Below are 21,110 nucleotides of genomic sequence, written 5' to 3' on the forward strand. Positions count from 1 at the left end.
CCTTCACGTTGCAAATCTGGAGTGAGACAAAGTAATTAGAGTGTTTAATTAGAGTAATTAGAGAGTAATTAGTGTTAACATTGTCTCACTGATGAGCGAATTGGCCACTTTGCTTTCTCAAATCAGTTAGGTAACTGTAGGAAAAAATAATAACACATCAAACGCACACTGCCACTGTCTATTACTCAGAGATTGACAGTCGCAACTCTCCTTTCAAAAAGCACCGTATTTATGTCTGAATGGGGTCTGGTCAACCAAGCAATGGAATAATGCAATAAAAAATAAAGTAAGTGAAAGAATAGCCTAATGAACTAGACTATCGTTCTTTAGTGTGCTAAAAGTAGGCACTGCTTACTCATCCTGATAGTTTGCAGAAAATAAGGTTCACCTCAGTGACCTAAATATACTACAGGCTTAACAGGGTGTCTACTACATTCTGGATAAAAATTTCATGGACAATTCCCGTACATTTAAGGACACTTTTCTGTAACCTTTGTCGGTGTCATTAGGCCTACCGAATAATTTTCCTGATTTGTCAAACTGTATTAATCTTGTTATTCACTGTAGTTGTACCAGAGAGAAAAGTAAATAGGCCCTAATAATAGATAAAGAGTTAAAAAATACAAAATAGAAATTTATTGAAAGTAAACAAACATAGGCCTACCTATACTTTAGGTAGGTAAAGCTTTTATAGTGTAACAGAGAAACGCAATCATTGTCTCCTGCGATAACGACAAATATCTCCATCCGTCACGTAAACTTCATAACATAGCTTATCCGATCCAGGCGGATTAATTTGGCATGATTCGCCCTGGCACAACGTTAGGTTCTCGACTACTTTTGAGAAAAAATCTTTAATGCATATTGTTACTCAATTCTTAGTACAAAATCAAGCGGCTATTAATAAGCAATAAGCACAGAGTAAGATTATTGTATTTTCATTTGTAAAGTTAATATCGACACATATCAATCATTAGTTCAATTGCTGTATCTTATAGGCTCAATTACATTTTCTTAATATATTTTAAAGCTCTTTCAAGAATCAAAATACCCAGGCCTACACCTAATTATTTAGGAGGGCCTATATAAACTGAGTAACAAACAATGAAGTTATAATAGCAGCAAAGTTACTATCATCATTCTAGTTCACATAAGATTTTGATTGCTTAAAGCATACAACTCAATAAATAAATATATGGGAAACAAAAAACACTGAAACCTGAATAGCCAACAATATAAGACAAAGATACAGAAAATGCAATGACATAATTTGAAACCAAGCAGGCCTACATTCCTACATAGTGATAAAACATTAATGCAAACAACAATGCTTGTGGTTTTGTCAATTGAAAGATAAAATGTCCATAAAAAAGGGGTTAACTTACAAATTAAGACTGTAGATTATTTAGGTACATGTTTAATATGAAACCATAAACAGTTTTATGGCACTAGGCACTGGCCGCGGCATATTGAATCTTCAAGCCGAAAGTACAAGTAAGAAGTGAAATTTAACAGCCATTATAAAGCTATTATTTTCACGATAAAATAGGTTTGGGATCTAATAATAATTACCCTAGTAATAAAAAAAGAAGTTGTAAAGGAATAAAAGTGATACAACTTTTATGAGCTAGCTGCTGAGTCAACAGTTCTTGGAAGTACTTGACTTGACACTTGATTGTCGTGATAAAATATTAATGGGTTTGAGATTGTTAATGGGATTTTTATTGCATAATTACTCTAGTAATAAATTATGAAAATGTAAACAAACATCTGATAAACCTTTTATGTGCTCCTAACCAACTAGCGATCAATAAAATTATGGCCCATTAAAAATTTAAGGACATTGTCTGGCATTTAAGGACAATTCCCGTACATTTCATGGCCAGTAAAAATTTAAGTACAATTCCCGGTTTTCCCGGATTTCCCGGTTGGTAGACACCCTGCTTAATGTTACAACTAGGACCATGCACGCAATCTTGCCTTTGCAACGACCAATTTCAGATTATTTGGTTATTGTCTTAAAAGAAATAATTTCTACCGAATCTATTTAATTTAGTCCTAAAAGTTTTTGTTTTATTCAAAACTACTTACCGTACTTTAAATTCAATTTGTGCCAAAATATATACTGGGATTCTAATGTATAGATACACTATGGAAGAATTACCTATCATATATCTATTACAATAGTATGAGAGTAAATACCTTGTCTCGGCCGTTAGCAAGGCTCTCAGCTCTCTGGCCCAGTCTGATGTAGGAGTTGGTGTTGTCATACTTGGTGACATGGTACTCCTCCAACACTCTGTCCATCACCAGCTTGTTGATCAGTCTGCAGATATCTACCTTGTCCCAAACACTGAGACTGCCAAACGCATCCAAGGTGTCATGTCCTAAAACATAAAACAGCTCTCAGCTTACATGACCACGAGCTACTACCTGTAAAATACAATAAAATACATTTCACCAGTCAAAAGAACTGATTTTACCCAGAAAATATTGTTCGTTGTCATGTCTGCTCTCGTGGTCTTTCTACATTGTCTCCCAGCATTGTTTTAGTGATTGCGTTAAAATCTTGAAAACCTTCCGCAGTCTTGCAGAAATGATCATTGTCTCTCACGGTCATGGAAACTCGTCATCCTTTTCCGCGATTAAGGCAACATCTTTTACAGTTTTGTGGATATTATCATCGTCTCCCGCAGTCATGGAAACATCGTCATAGTTTTCCGTAGTAGCGGCAAAATCATGAATAATTTTTGCGGTTGGGTAGACAAGATCATGGTCTCCCGTAATGTAATTTTTTTGCGAATAATTAATATCATCTTCAGTCTTGTAGACCTAATTTTCGTCTCCCGCGGTCACGTAAAATCTTAATCGTCCTTCGCAATGGCGGCGAAAGCATGATTTTTTTCTTTCGAAATCTTTGCAGACGCGTTTTGTGATTAAGATAGTAATAGCTCGGCTTTACTCGGTTTCTTTTTTGTAAAATACCCCAAATTTGGGTAGAAATCCAGTTATCAAAATTTTTGTCAATTCAAAAAGGTTAAAAGATTTTCAAATCAATTCGGATACGTAAACAACTGCTGAAGTGAGCACAACGGGATAAAAGACATTTTATTCTGTAAAAAAGCTGATAATTTTTATACAATCTCTACCTTACACTTACCATTATCCACCACCTTCTTGCAACGACTGCCCTTACAGACATCCACCAGGTGGTTGATGGTGAAGTTATCCCACTGAGACTTGTTACAGATCTGAGCCACCATCATCACAATGGCTCTGCACACTTCTGTCACATCCTCCACTCTGTAACTCTCCTGTAACAACAAAGACTTGTTACAGATCTCAGCCACCATCATCACAATGGCTCTGCACACTTCTGTCACATCCTCCACTCTGTAACTCTCCTGTAACAACAAAGACTTGTTACAGATCTCAGCCACCATCATCACAATGGCTCTGCACACTTCTGTCACATCCTCCACTCTGTAACTCTCCTGTAACAACAAAGACTTGTTACAGATCTGAGCCACCAACATTTCAATGGCTCTGCACACTTCTGTCACATCCTCCACTCTGTAACTCTCCTGTAACAACAAAGACTTGTTACAGATCTGAGCCACCATCATCACAATGGCTCTGCACACTTCTGTCACATCTTCCACTCTGTAACTCTCCTGTAACAACAAAGACTTGTTACAGATCTGAGCCACCATCATCACAATGGCTCTGCACACTTCTGTCACATCTTCCACTCTGTAACTCTCCTGTAACAACAAAGACTTGTTACAGATCTGAGCCACCATCATCACAATGGCTCTGCACACTTCTGTCACATCTTCCACTCTGTAACTCTCCTGTAACAACAAAGACTTGTTACAGATCTGAGCCACCATCATCACAATGGCTCTGCACACTTCTGTCACATCCTCCACTCTGTAACTCTCCTGTAACAACAAAGACTTGTTACAGATCTGAGCCACCATCATCACAATGGCTCTGCACACCTCTGTCACATCCTCCACTCTGTAACTCTCCTGTAACAACAAAGACTTGTTACAGATCTGAGCCACCATCATCACAATGGCTCTGCACACTTCTGTCACATCTTCCACTCTGTAACTCTCCTGTAACAACAAAGACTTGTTACAGATCTGAGCCACCATCATCACAATGGCTCTGCACACTTCTGTCACATCTTCCACTCTGTAACTCTCCTGTAACAACAAAGACTTGTTACAGATCTGAGCCACCATCATCACAATGGCTCTGCACACCTCTGTCACATCCTCCACTCTGTAACTCTCCTGTAACAACAAAGACTTGTTACAGATCTGAGCCACCATCACCTCAATGGCTCGACACACATCCGTCACATCCTCACATTTTGTGAACTATAAAACAAAAAACTTCATTATGAATAAACCCATAAGAAATTTTGGCTAATTGCAATACTTTATAGTTCTAATAAAACACATTTGTACCCTGACAAACAGTCAAACAAAATCATCACTTGAAATAAGTGCTATACATCTTAGCAACTTTTGTTTGGAATACTCAAGCTTTGCGTTTGCAATGGGTTGAGGACACAGTTTAATAAAATTTGGTTCATAAATTTACGGTATAGTATAGTATAACACATCTAACATTGCCATAATGTTCTACCACTGCACCTAAACAATAGAAAAAAATAAATTATCAAACATTCGCACAATATCATAAATTATTCATTAAATTAAAAACACAAACCAAACTGTAAACAATACTACTTTGACAGTTCTCATTGTGCTCTTTTCTATGATTCTATGCAGTTCTCTTTTTAATGCTATTGCATATTATAGAACCAACGTGTAAAGTTGAAACAGCTGACTAAATTCTTTAATTCCCTTTAAATATGAATACTCATAATGTTAACATGGGGTACTAAAGAGCCACTGGGGCGGAGCCCGAAAGGATTTTTGAGATAAGAACATGCCTAAATGTTAATTGGGAATGTGAGCTATCATCATGCCAAATTTCAGCCCAATCCGTCCAGTAGTTTATGCGTGATTGAGCAACACACACAAACTCACAAACTTTCAGATTTATAATATTAGTAAGATTCTGTAAATAGACCTAAAAACATGAATAATTGAGACCTGGCAGAGACAATTGTCGCAGGCGAGTAACGGATTGTTCGGACAGCGACCTTTGAAGTTCTCTCCAAAGTAGTGCAGCTGAATAGTTCTCCGACAGTCGCTCTTGTTCTCGCAGTACTCTACCATTCGTCGTAGATTGTCTCTGTGAGTGTCCTTCGAGGACTTTGTTCCTTCAGAGTCCACTGTCAAAATATTACAGACTAAGTCTACAGCATAAGTTTACTCCATAACATGATGTTAAACCTCCTACTGATGAGCTAAAAGTGGTTTTCAGTAGCTTGAAACCCCGTTAAAGATTTTACAAATTTCAAAAACACACTTTCAAAATTGTTTATTGATGGTACCGTTTACTTTTAGATACCATAGTAGACATCCCATCTATATGGACTAGCTGTAGCTTTTTTTACTAAAAAAGAAGTAAGAACATAGTTGAATGTGCCACTCTTAGAGTGTGCTACAGTCTAAAGTTAAATTTTATCTTTTTTTTGTTACTGAGATAGACGGTTGATGTGGCATAAAAGTTGCCAAAGCTTTTTGTCCTATTCACGAGTTAAGTCGGTCAATAAGTTGGTGTATTTGACTTACAGTAACATCAGCACACTCCTGTGGCTTCATTTAGATTCCAAACAGTAACTTATACTTGAGGATGAAATGTCTAGTTCTGTCAATGGTCAAATATTGGTATGTACCAATAAAGCAAAAGGTTTAGATTCAATTAAAAACAAGTGTAAAAAAATAAATTATGTTGTTGTAAAATCAAATTTAGCTCTATAATCTACTGTAAGTAAGGGCTGCTTCATTTTGGTTGTGGATCGAGCTAACACACCAAGTAATGAATGTAAAAGGCACTGTTAACTGTATGACTCGATTCCTGACTTTCAGTCCCTCAGCCACACGAGTACGACTGATTTGGAACCTGTCCCCACTCGGAATCGTAGGAAACGCATAGATGAGAAAACAATTTAACAAAATCCACTCCTTAATGGGCAGCTGTATTTTAGCTACTGTTGGATTGCAGATTAAGGTCTCGTGCCGATAGACAAGGTTTCAGATTACAATTATATTATTTTGTTAATTTACTTTTCATTATGGAGTGCCTATATTATCCAAGCTTGATATTAAGGTTTGATGACTCACTATCTATCATTTTACGCAGCTTGCACACGTCCGCCACACTGTAGTACAGTATACAGACAGCTGTGTCTCCGTCTCGGCCAGCTCGCCCCGCCTCCTGGTAGTAGCCCTCTATACTCTTGGCCATGGTGTAGTGGACCACGAACCTCACGTCTGGCTTGTCTATACCCATACCAAACGCTATGGTAGCCACCACTACCTACAACATTAGACACACTGTAGTACAGTATACAGACAGCTGTGTCTCCGTCTCGGCCAGCTCGCCCCGCCTCCTGGTAGTAGCCCTCTATACTCTTGGCCATGGTGTAGTGGACCACGAACCTCACGTCTGGCTTGTCTATACCCATACCAAACGCTATGGTAGCCACCACTACCTACAACATTAGACACACTGTAGTACAGTATACAGACAGCTGTGTCTCCGTCTCGGCCAGCTCGCCCCGCCTCCTGGTAGTAGCCCTCTATACTCTTGGCCATGGTGTAGTGGACCACGAACCTCACGTCTGGCTTGTCTATACCCATACCAAACGCTATGGTAGCCACCACTACCTACAACATTAGACACACTGTAGTTCAGTATACAGACAGCTGTGTCTCCGTCTCGGCCAGCTCGCCCCGCCTCCTGGTAGTAGCCCTCTATACTCTTGGCCATGGTGTAGTGGACCACGAACCTCACGTCTGGCTTGTCTATACCCATACCAAACGCTATGGTAGCCACCACTACCTACAACATTAGACACACTGTAGTACAGTATACAGACAGCTGTGTCTCCGTCTCGGCCAGCTCGCCCCGCCTCCTGGTAGTAGCCCTCTATACTCTTGGCCATGGTGTAGTGGACCACGAACCTCACGTCTGGCTTGTCTATACCCATACCAAACGCTATGGTAGCCACCACTACCTACAACATTAGACACACTGTAGTTCAGTATACAGACAGCTGTGTCTCCATCTCGGCCAGCTCGCCCTGCCTCCTGGTAGTAGCCTTCTATACTCTTGGCCATGGTGTAGTGGACCACGAACCTCACGTCTGGTTTGTCTATACCCATACCAAACGCTATGGTAGCCACCACTACCTACAACATTAGACACACTGTAGTTCAGTATACAGACAGCTGTGTTTCCGTCTCGGCCAGCTCGCCCCGCCTCCTGGTAGTAGCCATCTATACTCTTGGCCATGGTGCAGTGGACCACAAACCTCACGTCTGGCTTGTCTATACCCATACAAACGCTATGGTAGCCACCACTACCTACAGCATTAGACACATGGTAGAAATATTGAGCTGATAAGCCACACATTGCTGGTTTGGGACTAGCTTGTCTGTGTGACTTACACTCTCACTGTACTTTTCTGTCTTTTATCACTATTCAAACCAAGTAGTCTGTGGTAACAGTCAGTTTAATTTTCTTATTTTTATTAGAGTAAAACCAATACTATTTTAAATAAAAAAGTCAGGCCATTTTGGATCACCTATTTTTTTATTTAGCAGATTGTTAGATCCAACAGGTTATTTCAAAGTGGTTTCAGTTTAGCGGGGAGCAGTTAAAAAGTGGTTTACCGTAATAAATAAAAATTATTTGTATCCAACGACATGCTGGAAGTAGAATAGGATAATGTTAAGGTGTATCCCTATGAACATATCCTTGATCAGCCACATGGTTTGTCATTAAATAAAATACACTAAGTATAACTAACACACATAAACACACTGAAAGTACATAACAATATGTCTAATAACCCTTAAACAGTTCTTTACTTATACTTTTACACATACAATGTTGATCAAGAAGTTATTTATATAAACACAGACCTGCAACTTCCCATGACAAACCCAAATAGGAACACACTGGACAACCTTAAACTAGTAATCAGCAAAACAAAAGGAGATGTATCAACAAATGCATATTGTACAAATTTACCTTAATCTTATTGAGTACCCAGTCAGTCTGTACTTTAGCTCTTTGCTTGTCGCTGAGCCCAGCGTGATAACAATCTGCCTGTATACCAGCGGCCTGAAGAGCACGAGCCGTCGTCTCACACTCCTACATGACATACAAACTGGTATAGTACAAGCCAGGGGACATGTGTAAAACTAATGTAACACTAAAACATTTTGAATATTTAACTTAGTTTTCTTAAGATATCTTAGAGTAATAAAAAGAAAACTATGAGGGGGAAAACACATCCTATGTCACAATAAAAATAACTTCATTTATAAAACATATTTTGTCAGTTACAGTCCTGGTTTTCTTCCATTTGTGGTCAATCTTGCCTCACAGACTCCTGGCAGATAATTAATTTTATCATCCTCAATATAACTTTTGAACTTAAATCTAGTAAAAAATCCATACTTCATGTTACTAACACAATTACAACAATTGACAGCTAAACTACAAAAAACTAAATTTGAAAATACCTATACAACTCTTCTATGACACATCCTCCAAATTGGATGATCCAATAATGAAGGATGGGATGAAAAACACTGAAGAAAATGTGTTGTAATTTTGACCTAGTAGTGATCTTCCATAATATTAATATTTTTGTAGCAAGATGCTCTAAAAATAAATTTGTATACATTTATAAAGTATTTGAGTTGGTTGTAACTGGAAACATTGAATATTCTATATTAAAGAGGATCAGATATAATTGTCGGATAAGAGTTGACACCAACCTTACGAGAGAAACCATACACGATTCCGGATTTCCTTAGGTATTGTTTTTTGATGAAGGAAATAATCTCTTCCAGAGTGTTCTTGGTCTTGTAGCGGACACTGTAGGCAAGGTTAGGTCTGTCAAAGCTGCAGACAAACCTGTAATACACAGCATTGGTAAGTTTACACAATAAATGTACAACTCACTCAGGAGAAAATTTGTGCAGTATCATGCAAAACTGAATTCAAGCGTTCAGTTAGGCCAGGTTTAAAAAGTATAAGACATTCTGAAACATTTAGTGAATACAGGGAAAAGATTTTTATCTGGATCAGTGCTTTAGCTGTCACAGAGTAGGCAGTGTAAATTGCTTAGAGAGCCACTGACTGACCGACAAACACAAAAAAGTATATTTTAATTTGTATGGGTTTCTCTAGTCCTGATACTGACCACTTGGTATTAGTCATGTGTAACTGGTGGAGGATGTCCTTCCTGACTCTGAGAGTGGCTGTGGCTGTCAGAGCCATCATGGGCACCCCAGGGAACTGTTCACGCAACTGACTTAGTCGCTTGTAGTCCTTCCTACACAGTACACAGTTAACAAATATGTCTCTCATAGTGTTGGTCATGTGTAGGCTATGTGTAACTGATGGAGGCTGTATATTTTTACTTACTATTATTTTATTGTATTTACTCAGAACTGTTTTCTTTTACAAACAGCTGACAAAGTTTACTAACGTAACAAATTTACAACTGATCTCTTCAACTCCAGCTGATCATTTTTCACTCTAAGAATGGTAATAACTACTTTAGCCCCGTGCAAGTCTGTAACGTATGGGTTAAGGAGAGTTTTTCTAATCATTTATGGGATTATTGCATTTAAATCACAATTATTTGTAGTAAAAGGTTACAGGAATTTTTAGGATTTGGCATCTGATCTCATCCTTGTGTATGACAGTAAACCAGAGTCCTGCTAATCAGAACTAAGTGGCACTGGACTCTGTTTGGACTAACCCATTGAGTGCCGCTGTGTCATGCCTATTTCTTATGCATAAATTGCTGAGCTAATTTCAAAGGAAAATGCAGTATTTTATATTAAATGTCATATGAAACACAATTTTAGATGTATCCATGTAATTTATTTTATTTTGATTATGAATAAATTCTTTATGAAATGATAAGACATAAAAAAATTTCAAAATAAATTGAAATCAAATTTTTTTTACATTTTTTCAATATGTTGTTTTGTGTTTGAGTAATACATAAAATATATTATTTATTTATATATTACTTTATGCGCACAATTTATGCGTAAGCACATTGCGTCCCTATGAGAGACGCTGCGGCACTCAAAGGGTAAAAAAATTGTTTGGATTAGCGAAAAATGCAGTCAAATTGCATTAAAACACTAATACAGCGTTTTTGTTTGCTTCTTTTTTATTGTAAATTACTCCCACAATCACGCCAGCACTGTGATCATCTTCCGCAAAAAAGACAACAACAACGAGATCATTTCCCACCATCATGGTGAAATAATCAGGGCTACACCGTCTTCCATGATTGCGGAAATATCCGTATTTATTTACCATGATCGCAGCAACACCTGTGATCGATGATCATCTCCTACAATCACGCTCTTGTTACTAAACAATGACCTTAAAATAATATCAACTAAACACCGTTAATGAATGGCCACTCGACCACAGGCTATTGGTGATTGTATCAAATCAAACTATTCCACATTAAATGCACACACAATTCACAGACTTTAGCCTGTTCATAAAAATTAAAGTGCAGTTCCTAGATTTCTCGGTTTCCTAATAGGATGTACACCTTGGTTGGTATTTCAGAACACATAGCTTTGTTTTTAATTTAAATACAGTAACATGTTCTCTTTGACAGGTGATTCGGATTAGCCAGACTCTGGTGTACCAACATAACATAACATGACTTGCCTCCTGATTAGGTACTTTCTCAACTATGATATCAGATTCCACAATCTTCAAATAAATAATATAACCTTAGTCACTAAAAAGACTACAAGATCGCGCCACTCATCATACACTCATCTCCATTCATACTTGGCTTAAAATACCTACTTTGTATGGTCGCTATTTCAAAGAAAAGTATTAAGTATTAAAGTATTAAGTAACAGATTCCACAGTTCTCAAATAAATAACATAACCTACACACAATTAACTCAGCACAGCTGTTTTGTGGCAGTACTGACCTGAAGTCATGTCCCCACTGAGACACGCAATGAGCCTCATCAATGACAAACCTCGCCAACAATCCTCTGTTGAACAGCCCTTGTAGGATACCGACCAGCCGCTGCGACGCAACTATCTTCTCCGGCGTAACAAATAACAGATGGAAATCTAATAAATTTGAAAACAAATATATTAGAAATTTGTAAGAAATTTTAAAAACTCAACCCGTTTAGTGCTATGGCTCTCTACCGAATGCTGTATTGATTTTTATCAGACAAGAGATGGTTAAGTCACTTTGATACACACATTATGTAGATAAACGTTAGTTGAACTACAAATTAAATAAAAACCCTTATGTTGTCTTCCTTATGAATCCTAAGACAATTTTGGAATGTGTTTCTGCTTGGTACACATGCATTGCATTTTGATATTCAGTATTCATTGATTGTTATCTAATCAATATTGTACCCTAACCAAATATATTCTTGGTTGCCCTTCTGTGTAGTAGCCAAAGAGTAAAACACCTGTAGAATTTAATCTAAATTAAAGAGACAATTCCACAACTAAGCTATCTAAGCTTTATTTAAAGTGTACTTGTACTTACCAGGTCCGTTGACCCTAACCAGCTCACTATAGATCCTGTTCGTCTCAGTCTGTGTGTTATCTCCCATCAGACAAGCAGCAGGTATCTGCAATATTGACATTGAAAAGAAATATTGAAAATGTCTACAAAAATAAATTAAATAACATTAATATATCATCATGAAAACATCTCAAACAAAGTAAGCTAATTAACAATTTGATCATATTAGGTTAGGAGATTGTAGGGCAACTTACGTCCAAACTCTTGAGTTTGTTGACTTGGTCCAGTATAAGTGAGCGGAGAGGGCTGATCACTACAGTGAGACCCCTCTGCAACAGAGCGGGCAACTGGTAACACACGCTCTTGCCTCCCCCAGTCGGCATCAGCACGAAGCAGTCGTGCCCCAACATGGCGGCGTTCAGTGCTTCACGCTGCTTCATGCGGAACTTGGCTAGCCCAAACTGCTGTCTGAACACCTGCAGCAAAATAATAATAGAAAACACTCGTTCACTTAAACTTGTTTCTTACATTTTACAATTGGAATAATTTTGACTACACTAAGGTCAAAATTGTAATTGTTATGTCAAAATACCAATCTATAAAAAACAAAAAGCATAAAGTGACAGAATTAAGTAAAATTAACTCCCCTCTTCACAATGAGTACAAGACAGTTGACATCCCTCATGACGATAAGCATGATGTTTTCAGTAATTTTAATATTAATAAGATCTCCAAAAAGACCTGAACTGCATGCACGTTGAATGTGGAATGCCGTATAATTTTTCATTTTGTATGGACCAGCTGAAGAAAATTTTGTATTCACATAAATCGTAATTTAATGAGCCCCTCAAAAATGTTTTACTGCCAAAATTATATTTCCTATTATATGTTTACATTTTTTAATAATACAATTGGCTAATGTGATGTACTACAGTTTAAAAGCTATACTACATGTGTCTATGGCAGAAATCCGCAGAAGTTAGCAACACACTAAATTCAACTATATTCATTTTTGGCAAAGATGCTAACTTCTTTTAAAATCTTATCTTTTCTTACTAATATTACAAATGCGAAAGTTTGTTTGTTTGTTTGTTTGAAGTTCAATACCGCACTAACTACTGGTCGGATTGAGCTGAAATTTGGTAAGATGATAGCAATATTGGATGGTGAAGTTTCAGTCAGAACACATTGTGTTATCATCAGCTGAGTACTTTTGCTTGTGATGTAACGGTCAAAAATAGACATTTTTTGACCTTATACAGAATAAAATACATATTAAAAGGAGAGAAGGTTATTTTTATTTATTTATTGGAATTATCGAAGTAGTGACAAAAGAAACTAGACTGGGCAGGGTAAACGTTGACCCCTCCTCACTCCAAGACGATTCTCGTAGCGATCGCTGCCTTGCCAGGCGCTAGTGTCGGGCCTCCAGCAGAATGGGGGAAGCCAAGAGCGAGTGGCAACAAACAGTTCAGTTGGTCAGTCTCGTCCTAGCCAGTAGCCACCAGCAGGTCACAACCTCTCCGGTGAGTGTAGTATACCATTTGGTTACACGTTAGTAATACCATAGCTACACTTTACCGCTCTCACGTTAGCTTAGACGTTCGACAGTGTAACATATATTCGTTGCTTTAAGTATTATTTTGTTATTTGTTAATTAAAAGAAGAATATACTTTCGTTTGCATTTTAGTTTTGCATAGAGGTTATTTGCAGTTTAAATTGTGTTGGGAACCAGGGTCACTCCTCTGACACCCAGGGTCATTGTGTCGACTTTATTTGTCGTTAGCTATCGAGCAACTATCACTAAACGTTAACTCTTTAAGTTTTAATCGTTTGGGAACCAGGGTCGCTCCCCTGACACCCAGAAGGTAGGAGTTGGTGATGATGAGCCTTACAGAATAAATCTTGAGAGTTTCGAGACTGGACAGAGTTCTGAGCCTTCTCCTACAAACAAAACTCTTGCGACCGTGTTTGAGTTTTGTTCGACCGTACAAAAACAAATCTCAACTGACCCCTGGAAAATTGGGAACCCGCGCAGACTGAACTATTTTCGGCATCGATTTCAATTCCGAACACCCCACCGAAAACACGGTCACAGAGAAGTGATGTATTCCACCAGATGGCTTCTTCATTGTTCAATAAACTAACATAAATCACAAAAACAACACAACACATAAACATTTAAAACACTTATAGAGACATTGCAGGCCTACATGGACAAACATACAGTCGCGCCGTGGGTCAGGACAGACTGGCTATTTGCTTATCAGTGTTATCACGGAGACAGTGGACAGCTGTTTCTTTGATGGGAATGAGAAAATTGAGTATTGAATTGGAGCTGAAATTTATATTTTGTTTGGAATAACTTTGTTTGTGTCAGTATTTTTATGAGCTCTGTAGATTTCATATTCTTCAAAACTAAATTTCAGCTCCAATTCAAAATTCAATTTTCTCATTCCCACTAATGAAAAAGCTGTCCACTGCCTCCGTGATAACACTGATAAGCCTGGATGAGGAAATAGTCAGTCTGTCCCCGACCCGCGGCGCCGCTGTATGTTCGTCCATGCAGGCCTGCAATGTATCTAAACGTGTTTTAAATGTATATGTGTCGTGTCTTTTTCGTGATTTATGTTAATTTATTGAACAATGACAAAGCCATCTATCTGGTAGAATACATCACTTTACAAGCAAAAGTACTCAGCTGATGACGACACAATGTGTTGAAATGTGTTCCGACTGAAAATTTACCATCCAATATTGAGCTATTTGACGTAAGTAATTTATTCTTACAATTTAAATATAGGCCTATTTATAATGCTTTTTACAGTGACACATTCAGAGGATAAATAAAGCGGACTGACTAGTAGATGTAAATTTATTAAAAAAAGACAAATAAAAAACAAATTAAATTAAAATTAAAGTTAAATCTATGAAATAATGAATGGTCCCTTAAAACTTCTGAAGAAGTTGTAGCAAACAAGAGGTGTACATAAAAAAAATTGAAAACAGCAGCAAAACATGGGAGCACAATTTTAAAAACATCCAATGAGAAAACAATGCAGGAAACGGTGGTGGACAATAAAGAAGAAGAATAAACATTAAGTCAATTTTGTTTATTGCTCTCCAAAAGAGACATGGTAAAAATAAAAATAATATAGTAGTTAACGTAGTATACTAACTTACTACGTTACTACCATTGACTTTTATATATTATTAGTCAAAGGTACTACTCTATTATCTCAACCCCCGTATTAAACCAACTGGCAACAAATTAACTAAACAAAATAGATGCAGATTGTAACGATAAGATTTAAGTACAAGTATCCACCACTGTGACGCAGAGTTGTGCTGCTCGTGCTGCAGCATGGCCTGTTTTTCTAGTGGGGCATTGGTTCTACCAAACTATGTTTTATCTATGGTTCTACTGACCCCTGTCTTGTGCCTTGCTTGTAGTCAGTTGAAACAAACAGCAGTTCTATTATTTGTTTATAACAACTAATATAATGGAAATAAAATGTCTCAAGGTTTATTCAAACATATGTTTATACTCATATCCTTATGTGAATTAATTTCTGTACTGTTTACAAATGTTTAAACAAGCTGATGTTTTAAAAAAAAATGTAAATAACAATAAAAGAATAAACATTACCTAAGACATTAAAATAAATACAATCTGAAAAAGGTACACTAAAACTACAAATGTCAGATTTATATATACAGTTTTTATATGATGTGATGAAGGGAATCACCCACTATTGCACACTTTTTATAATTTTCTACTTGATTTTGTATTTCTTGCTCTGCATAGGAAACGATCTACTTGCAATGAGGATAATGGAGATGAGAAGACTACAGACACATTCAGAGGAAAATCAACAAGAAGAGAACTCTGACAAGGATGACTGAAACTGGTTTTGGATTTTGATTTGAAATGGAACATTTCAAACTCAAATTTAATTCAGGTCGACAAATTAAATTAAGTGATATGTTGCTAATTTAGGAGGAGTAGAAATACAGACAATTTTATTCATTTTGGATTTGAAAGACTACATTCAGTTTTAACTGGACTGGATGGGTTAAGTTTCATAGATTAAGGACCAAACACAAATACAGTACTAGCAAATCTTATTTGTTTTTTTACATTAAGTCCTTCCCCCCCTTTTATCCAAATGAGTTCACTAATTATCATAAATGTAAGCATAGGTCGACATACACATCAAACTAAAGGTCTTTATTAGTAGAATATAATATTATGGCGCAAATTTGAACTCAAAAATCTTCGAACGGCTACCATTTTTGACTCAGTTGTATGAGTTCAAATTTGCGGCATTGTATTTTACAAGTAAAGGCCCTTTAATTTGGTGTACATATCAACCTATGCTTACACTTTTTCTTCTGAGTCCTAGAGGGCTGTCCCTCTGAGGGGGTAGCGTATCACTGATTGTGTTTAAACTATTTTAATGCCCAGTAACTTTGTACCAAAGTTTGTAAGCTATATATTGATTTTTTTATATTTAACTGTCCCGGGACTTTTTTCCACCCTGTAAATTCCATTCCACATTCACCGTGCAATAGAAAAAGGCCATTAGCCATGTATTTTAAATAACAGTTTTGGCAAAACTTGCTGTCCTGAAACATCAGAACCGTCTAAATGCATTTTTTCAGTTTTTACTTTATTCTTAAGTGCTTACGACTAATTTTAACTGTACTAAGGTAACAATTCAAATCACCTATAATACAAATTTATTCTAATAAGAAACATAAATTTACAGGAATAAATAAAATATACTTTAGTGCCTTTATGAGTGTCACAAGGACAGTTCACAAAACCCGCATGACAACAAGAACAAACACAATGTTTCCAGTAATGTAGATAGCACAACTATTTATCTGAACAGTGAACACCTAAGAGAGATTGTATTGGTGAATGTGGTTTTGAGTATATCAGTTGCACTACATTACCCTCAACATCTCCTGGTAGTGTGGAAAGTTTGTGTGGTTGAACTCAGCGGAGTCGTCTTTGATCTCCGGCTGCTGTTGAGGAGACTCTCTGATGCTAGGAAGAGAGGTTCTGTTGGTTTGGAAGTACTCTGATTTATCTGTATGAATTAAACATACCTCATAATGTCTGTCACATTTTGAGAATTCTAAAATTTCAAAAATATTTTAAGAAAAAATATTTTTTTATACATCAATTTTTTTACTTAACTAGCAACCTGTGTCACTTTGTGACTTAAAATCCGTAAGTTCATACAGAAGAGAGAACCAACCGTTGGTGGATCAGATAACCGATTTGTTCGGATTTTCAAACGTAGCCTAGAAATGCCTAATAGACACATAATTAGGCCTACAGTATTAAAAATACAGTTCTAGGATACAGTTAATGAAATAAAAATAATGATTTTTTTACTTAGGTATTTTTGTTATATAACTGTAATTCGTTTCTTGAAAAAAATATGTAGAGCTTATACATATTTGATTTCACCTAATCACTTTATTAAAAATCTAACTAACTTCCAAAAAAAGACTGGTGCAATGGTTGAGGTAGTAAGTTATCATCAGAACTCCAAAAGGTTACTGTGGAGTGGGATGCCTCATCATTTTTTTGTCAACCGATTACGCAATATAATTGCTATCCAAGAATTGCAGGAGACATCTGTTTTTGGTTCATCGCTGTCGTCAATGGAAGATTTCAACACAGTCTCTAGTGTCACCTCGCCTCTGAGTGAGCAACCCTTGTCAAGCCAGTCCCCGACCATCGAGACCAACAGGCCTAGTGAGCAGCAGACCAGTCCACCACCTCATCTAGTACCTGGCCATTGCAGTTACGCAGAATGTGTCTCCCTCAACACTAGTGCGGATGTCAGTGTCAGTGAAAAGCAGAGTAAAAGTGATGTGTCTGTGAGTGAAGTCAGTTCAGGAGTGATTTCAGGTAACATGGTTGTTCCTTCCTCTTCTTTTTTACAAATAATACAACAAATACCAAAGAATGTATAGCCTTAACTAAGAATGTGTACAGCTCTTCACAACACAGTTCTCGGAACCCTTCAAGCCACAAACCTAAACCAAACTTTGACTCCTCCAAAAACAAAATAACAATATTTCACCAAAATATAGAACATCTGGAATCTCGTAAAAATGGATTAGAAATTATTATTGACGAAATAAATCCACACTTATTAGTAATAACAGAGCATAATATGAAGGATTATGAAATTCAAAAATTCAATATTGATGGTTACACTCTTAAGCATTATTTTTGTAGAAGCAATTTTACAAAAGGAGGTGTGGCATTGATGGCTAAAAATAATTTAAATAATCTAAAAATTAAGAAAATTTCAACCTCTATAATACAGGAAACATGTGAGGAGATGGTTTTTGAGTGTTGTGCGGTGAAGTGCTGTACCAACAATTATCAGTTTGTACTATTAGGAGTTTATCGTTCCCCAAGCGCAAGCAGTAAACTATTTTTAGATAAACTTAGTTTTGTGATTGACAGGCTCTTAGGAATTTGTAAAAATATAATTGTAGCTGGGGACATTAATATAAATGTACTGGATAAAAATCACACATATAAACAGTTTTCAAACATGCTAAAAAGCCACAGCATGAGATATTTGGTGGACTTTCCCACAAGAGTTGTTAAAAATTCCAAATCCTCTATTGATAATTTTTTAACTAACATTACTGATGTACAGATGTATGTATATGGTTTAATTACTTGTTTGTCAGACCATGATGGTCAGGTACTTGAGATGAATATTACCCTTGATCATAACAAAAAAAAATCCATAGTAAAAACTTGTAGAAATCTTGGCCAAGAAAACATCAATTTGTTTAAATCAAAACTGAAAGATGAGAATTGGATGGAAATTTACATGTCTCCTATTGAATATAAGTACTCTAAGTTCCATCAGAAATTTTTTTATTATTTTAATGAGTGTTTTCCACAAATTACTGTTAGAACAGGCTCCAAAAAGAATTGCTGGATGAATACTAGGTTAAGAGAAGAGAGGGAAACTATTGTTAGGCTAAGTAAGTGTGCAAGAAATCAAGACAAAGAGTGCAAAGAGCTTAAAATTCGTCAAAGAAAATTTAAATTTGATCTTTTCAAAACAAAAAAAGAATATTATAACAAAAAAATTAAACATTCATCAAACATTTCAAAAACAACATGGTCAATTATTAACAAGGAAGTCTTTAACGGCAAAAAACAAAAAGAACAGGAAAATATGTCATTAAAAGTTAACAATAAGATAGTTAACAATCCAAAAGAAATAACAAATAATTTTAACTCATTTTTTACAAAATCCTCTACGTTACATACAAAATTTTGTAATACTACATCAGACACCTCTTCAAAAAATATATGGCATACAAAATTGTATTTCGAACCAGTAACTGATACCGAAATAATAACTATTATACAATCTTTAAAAAATAAAACAACATCTGGCTATGACAATTTATCAGTAAAAATGTTAAAAGAGGTAAAAGATGAGATTAAATTAATTTTAATGCACCTAATTAACTCACCATTTGTAACAGGAATTTTTCCAAATGAGCTTAAAATTGCTAGAGTGGTACCTGTTTATAAGAAAAACTCTAAGAAAGATATTTCAAACTACAGGCCAGTGTCAATTCTCCCGGCAATATCAAAGGTATATGAGAAGGCAGTGTACAACAGGTTGAACAGTTTCTTGAACCAATATGATCTAATTGATAATGAACAACATGGTTTCCGTGCTGGTAGATCGACAGTTACATCAGCGGTTAATTTTGTTGAAGCCGTGATAAATTCACTAGATAAGGGTTTAAATTCAGCTGGCATCTTCATGGACATGTCCCAGGCATTTGATAATGTAGACCACCATCAATTAATAGCTAAACTTGATAATTTGGGTATTAAAGGAGTCACTCTCAAATGGTTTAAATCATACTTAGAGGAACGTTACCAATTTGTGGAAATATCAACTTTGTCAAAAAATAACATCATCCAAAAAACAAGATCTAATTTATCAAAGATATCATCTGGTGTCCCACAGGGATCGATTCTTGGTCCTCTTTTATTCATATGTTACCTTAAAAATCTTCCAAATTCTCTAAAAGACCCAGGTAGTAAGATAAGTATATATGCAGATGATATTAATCTTAACACAACTGGGAAATCCCTAACTGATTTAGAAATGTCTGCTAAATCAGAATTAAAAAGTCTGAATCAGTTTTTAAAAGACCATAATTTAGTACTTAATACTAGTAAAACTAATTTCATTCTTTTCAAAACGAAAAGAGACAAAAATGATCAAAGTATTAAGTTAGATATAGATACAAATTCCATGGCTCAAGTTAAAACCTCAAAACTATTGGGTTTGATAATAGATGAGGATTTAAGCTGGAATAAACATGTCGAGTATTTAATAAAAAAACTAAATTCTGGTATATTCGTCCTAAGAACAATGTCATATCTCTGTTAAGGATCAGTACTTAAAATGATATATCATGCTCATATTGAATCACATATTAACTATGGAATTAGTATTTATGGTGGGACAAAGAAAAAGAATTTAAAAAAGATTTTGAAAATACAAAAAAAAAGCTATCAGGATAATACATAAATTAAAATACAACCAGTCCGTAAAATCTTATTTTAAAGGGATGGGCATTTTTACAGTTCACGCCTTATATATTTTTGAAACAATTAAATATTTTTTAAATATTGCTGAGACTCAAGAATTGCCTGTGCATAATTATAATACAAGGGGTAAAAATTATTTAGCTAAAGAAAAACCAAGACTTGAACTTTTTAAAAATAAACCTTCTTATATTGGAAACTATTTTTTTAGAAAACTTCCTAGCTTTTTAAAAAAAGAAAAAGACAAATCTAAATTTATGAAAAATCTGAAGGCATTCTTACTTGACCTTGCACCTTACAAAATAGAAGATTATAGTAATTTCAATTTAAAATAATGTAGCCTATAGTATTTTGTTTAAATGTTTCTTATTGCTAATTTAGGTAGTAAGTAACAATAGACAATAGACACTATTCATGTACGAAAATTTGTACTGTGTGAATAAAGACTCTTTGAATCTTGAATCTTGAATCTACATTGGAAAGGAACAAAACACAGATTGGCTCGGCGCATTCACTCATTTCCCTGCCCAGCACCCACTGTTTGGCCCGCAAAATTCTAAAACACCGGTGTCTCCGGTGCTAATTCAATATTTTTAAACTCTCAGGAGCCGTTTGGATTTTTGACGTTTCAGATTTTTGACGTTCGGATTTTCGACTCTCTACTTTGATTAATGATTAATTCTCATCATATGCCTTTTATTTGCATTGCGAGTGTGATCCCTTCGAGGTATCTTAGAAAAATAACTAATACTAATGAAACACAC

General features: G+C 35.9%; 1 protein-coding gene across 1 annotated transcript in view; it reads right to left on the reverse strand.

Moving 5' to 3' along the window:
* Positions 1–21,110, reverse strand: part of LOC129003759 (uncharacterized) — a 34,586-nt gene that overhangs the window by 5,423 nt on the left and 8,053 nt on the right. Inside the window, exons 9-19 of the mRNA XM_054432054.1 lie at positions 16,677–16,813; positions 11,968–12,189; positions 11,735–11,819; positions 11,151–11,298; positions 9,371–9,502; positions 8,943–9,081; positions 8,188–8,310; positions 6,273–6,468; positions 5,136–5,317; positions 3,161–4,214; positions 2,203–2,387 (exon numbers count right to left, since the gene is read on the reverse strand). Of these exons, the coding sequence (XP_054288029.1) occupies positions 2,203–2,387; positions 3,161–4,214; positions 5,136–5,317; positions 6,273–6,468; positions 8,188–8,310; positions 8,943–9,081; positions 9,371–9,502; positions 11,151–11,298; positions 11,735–11,819; positions 11,968–12,189; positions 16,677–16,813 (2,603 nt within the window). The remainder of the gene's footprint in view (positions 1–2,202; positions 2,388–3,160; positions 4,215–5,135; positions 5,318–6,272; positions 6,469–8,187; positions 8,311–8,942; positions 9,082–9,370; positions 9,503–11,150; positions 11,299–11,734; positions 11,820–11,967; positions 12,190–16,676; positions 16,814–21,110) is intronic.

The sequence above is a fragment of the Macrosteles quadrilineatus genome, unplaced genomic scaffold (assembly GCF_028750875.1).
Source record: "Macrosteles quadrilineatus isolate MER2022 unplaced genomic scaffold, UCM_ALF_1.0 Scaffold_9__3_contigs__length_116548681, whole genome shotgun sequence".
Classification (NCBI taxonomy): Eukaryota; Metazoa; Arthropoda; class Insecta; order Hemiptera; family Cicadellidae; genus Macrosteles; species Macrosteles quadrilineatus.